This window comes from Garra rufa, chromosome 20 (assembly GCF_049309525.1).
Source record: "Garra rufa chromosome 20, GarRuf1.0, whole genome shotgun sequence".
NCBI classification, from domain to species: domain Eukaryota; kingdom Metazoa; phylum Chordata; class Actinopteri; order Cypriniformes; family Cyprinidae; genus Garra; species Garra rufa.
Genome location: NC_133380.1, coordinates 27423470 through 27427436, shown reverse-complemented (window position 1 = coordinate 27427436; position 3967 = coordinate 27423470). Strand labels below are relative to the sequence as shown.

Genomic DNA, 3967 nt, shown 5'->3' with positions numbered 1-3967 from the left:
GGTTTTGCACAGTTCTTGTCATCTATTGTTGCTCGCCATTTTTAGGAGTCAGAGAAGCAAGACGAGCTTTGTATTATTCACGACATTTCTGATCTGAGAGCCTAAAAAGCTACCCAGTGTACCCAGTGATAATCTATAAATGTACTTTTGATGTTAAACAAGTATTATTATTATTAAAGAAAGTTAATGCACATCTGGGTTCCCTGGTCATAAAAGTATTTTTAGTTATTGTAGTTAGCCTAAATATGATTTGAAAACACTGCATTTTGCAAAACTTATATATAGCTGGTATTTTACACTCAATGCCATAGTTGCTTAGCTTAGCTGGATAATTACGCAAAAGTATATATATTATATATATATATATATATATATATATATATATATATATATATATATATATAGTTATGGGTCTCATAACACAGCTTACATTCTTCTAACATGTTTTGATAAAAAATACATATGAATTTGAATTCAGTGTGGTATGTAAAAAAAAATATCATCTAAAAATTACATTTTATGAAGGTTTGTTGTGTCTCAGTACCGGAAGTTATGTTCTTGATAGAATAAGTTAGTTTCCTTTTCCACAACAGCGTGAGTGTATTTCCATTCATGTTGGACAAGCTGGTGTCCAGATTGGCAATGCTTGCTGGGAACTTTATTGCCTTGAGCATGGGATTCAGCCGGATGGACAGATGCCCAGTGATAAGACCATTGGTGGAGGGGATGACTCTTTCAACACGTTTTTCAGTGAGACAGGAGCTGGCAAGCATGTTCCCAGGGCAGTGTTTGTAGATCTGGAGCCCACTGTGATTGGTTAGTAATTGCTTAATTACCAGTCTCTTATGTTTAGTCCAAGAGTTTCACAACTTTCATTCTCTCCACACTCTTTTTTTTTTTTTGCGGTTCAGATGAGGTTCGCACTGGAACTTACCGTCAACTTTTCCACCCTGAGCAGCTGATCACCGGAAAGGAGGATGCAGCTAACAACTACGCTCGTGGCCATTACACTATTGGCAAAGAGATCATTGATCTGGTTCTTGACAGGATTCGCAAACTGGTAAGGTATCATTGTAAACTTCATATTAAATATGATCGATTTGATTACTGTTTCTTGCCATTCCCCTTCTTCATAGGCTGACCAGTGCACTGGACTTCAGGGCTTCTTGGTGTTCCACAGCTTTGGAGGAGGAACTGGTTCTGGTTTCACCTCTTTACTGATGGAGCGCCTTTCTGTTGATTATGGAAAGAAATCCAAGCTTGAGTTCTCCATCTATCCAGCTCCACAGGTGTCTACTGCTGTGGTGGAGCCCTACAATTCCATTCTTACCACCCACACCACCCTCGAGCACTCAGATTGTGCTTTCATGGTTGACAATGAGGCCATATATGACATCTGCCGTAGAAACCTTGATATCGAGCGTCCTACCTATACCAACCTTAACAGACTAATAGGTCAGATTGTATCCTCCATTACTGCCTCCCTACGATTTGATGGAGCCCTGAATGTTGACTTAACTGAGTTTCAGACCAACTTAGTGCCCTATCCACGTATCCATTTTCCTTTGGCAACCTATGCTCCTGTGATCTCTGCTGAGAAAGCTTATCATGAGCAGCTCTCAGTGTCTGAGATCACTAATGCTTGCTTTGAACCAGCAAATCAGATGGTCAAATGTGACCCACGTCATGGCAAGTACATGGCTTGCTGTCTGTTGTACCGTGGTGATGTCGTACCTAAAGATGTAAATGCTGCTATTGCCACCATAAAGACCAAGCGCACCATTCAGTTTGTGGACTGGTGTCCGACTGGTTTCAAGGTTGGTATCAACTACCAGCCCCCTACTGTTGTACCTGGTGGTGATTTGGCTAAGGTGCAGCGAGCTGTGTGCATGCTTAGCAACACTACTGCAATTGCGGAGGCTTGGGCCAGGCTTGATCATAAGTTCGATCTGATGTATGCTAAGCGTGCCTTTGTGCACTGGTACGTAGGTGAAGGTATGGAGGAGGGTGAGTTCTCTGAGGCTAGAGAGGACATGGCAGCCCTGGAGAAAGATTATGAGGAGGTGGGTGTAGATTCAATCGAGGGAGAAGGAGAAGAGGAGGGAGAGGAATATTAGATTTCCTTCATTTCATGCATTCTCCAGAATGAAAATTAATAGCAGGTAGCCTCTAGACTGAACAATTTAACAAGCTTAAACAAATGGCAACTGACATTACCTACTTGGTGTTAGTTTGAATGTGTAATTTGCTGCTAAATATCATAATGAAATCTAATTGTGGATATTCTGTGTCCATTTTTTGCTTTTAAGAATTCAATAAAAACCATTAAATAAACATTCTTATGCTCTTGATCACTTTTTTAAAGAAATAAGAGTAACATTTTGGAAAGTCTGCAAGTCAATTTAAAACTTTATGGCCCGGTTTCACAGACAAGGCTTAAACTAAGCCAGGCTTAGCCCATAGTTTAATTAGGATTTTTTTTCTCTTTATTTTTATTCCAAAGACAAATGCTATTATTTGTACAGAGACTGTATTTTTTTTACATTCTTAAACCCTCCCCAACCAACCCAGAACATACTGCCTAATATTAATAATGATATTGATTAGAATACAACAAAGATGGATGTGCAATAGTTAAATAAAAATGGAAAAATAAATAAATAAGTAAATAAATAAGGAAAACATACATAAATAAATAAATAAATTAAACTGCATACCACAATCATGAATATTACAGTGTCAAGGAAGTACCTATATAGCAGTGAAATATGATAATAAGGGTTGCCAGACATAAGAGAATTTATGGGAACCTCTAATTGAGTATTTAATCTTTTCTAAATGTAGTTATAACATCAGATCCCGAAGCCAGTGTGATGCTTTAGGTCAGGGATCATCAAATCTGGACCTCGAGAACCATTTTCCTGCAGAGTTTAGCTCTTACCCTAATCAAACACACCTGAGCATGCTAATCAAGGTATTCAGGATCATTAGAGAATAACAGGTAGGTGAGTGTGATCAGGGTTGGAGCTAAACTCTGCAGCGCATTGGACCTCCAGGGTAAGATTTGGGGAACCCTGCTTTAGGTGGATTTGTAGATTTCCAATGTAATAAAATTTGTCTGCGAGCCAATAAGGATGCAAAGGCAATGAAACTTAGTTGTCTTTGAGTCAAATTTGGAAAATCTGGAACACAGAATATTGCAAATTCTGCGCATGGCTTCAGCGGTGCTTCACACACTTTGGAAAGTGTATCAAATATGGTTGACCAGTAAGCAGTAAATGTGGAGCATGCCCAAAACATGTGAGTCAAGTCTGCTTCACCTGTGTGACACCTAATACAGGTCTTGTCAAAAGAAAAGTAGGATTAAAGAAGGCAATCCGTGTTCTTGGTGTGCATCTTGAGACAAAACAAAGGCTCATATATATTTTTTAAAGTTAAAACAGCTCAGACTTACATTTTAGTCTAGGACTATAGGCTTAAGCCTTGTCTGTGAAACCGGGGGTATACAATTATTACTAATGAATGAAATGGAAATTATTTGTAATTTTAGGTGTATGTTTATGCCATTGAAGGTATTAATAATGACTCATGCACTAGTAGGAAAACAGCAAATGTTAGAAATGTTTATCTTTTTTCAGTTTTGTTTCATACCAGTTAGTAAAGTCACTGTGCAGGTATGTATTCATATATGTATGTATTATTTATTTGGTACTGTTGTAAAAGCGCATCACAAAAGACAAATATGACATTCTGTTACATTTGAAATTTTGATTAATATTAGAATATTATCCTTCTATTCTTCACATAATCCACATATATTTTAAATGTTTTTAAGCTGACTTAAATATCTTGAAGTGTCTCATATTTTACTTACAAATGTGTCAGGTGGTGACAATTGTAAAAACTATGTAGAAGCGATAAAATAAAGATTAACAGTTTATATTAAGTACACTAATAAGTACACTAA

The 3967-nt window shown here is 37.5% G+C and overlaps 1 protein-coding gene across 1 annotated transcript; it reads left to right on the top strand.

The window, feature by feature from the left end:
* The first annotated feature begins 596 nt into the window (after positions 1–596).
* Positions 597–2334, top strand: tuba2 (tubulin, alpha 2). Its single transcript, XM_073825446.1, has 3 exons — positions 597–816; positions 912–1060; positions 1137–2334. Exons 1-3 carry the CDS (start codon positions 696–698, stop codon positions 2115–2117), a joined length of 1251 nt encoding a protein of 416 aa, XP_073681547.1. The 5' UTR covers positions 597–695; the 3' UTR covers positions 2118–2334.
* The last annotated feature ends 1633 nt before the right edge of the window (positions 2335–3967 follow it).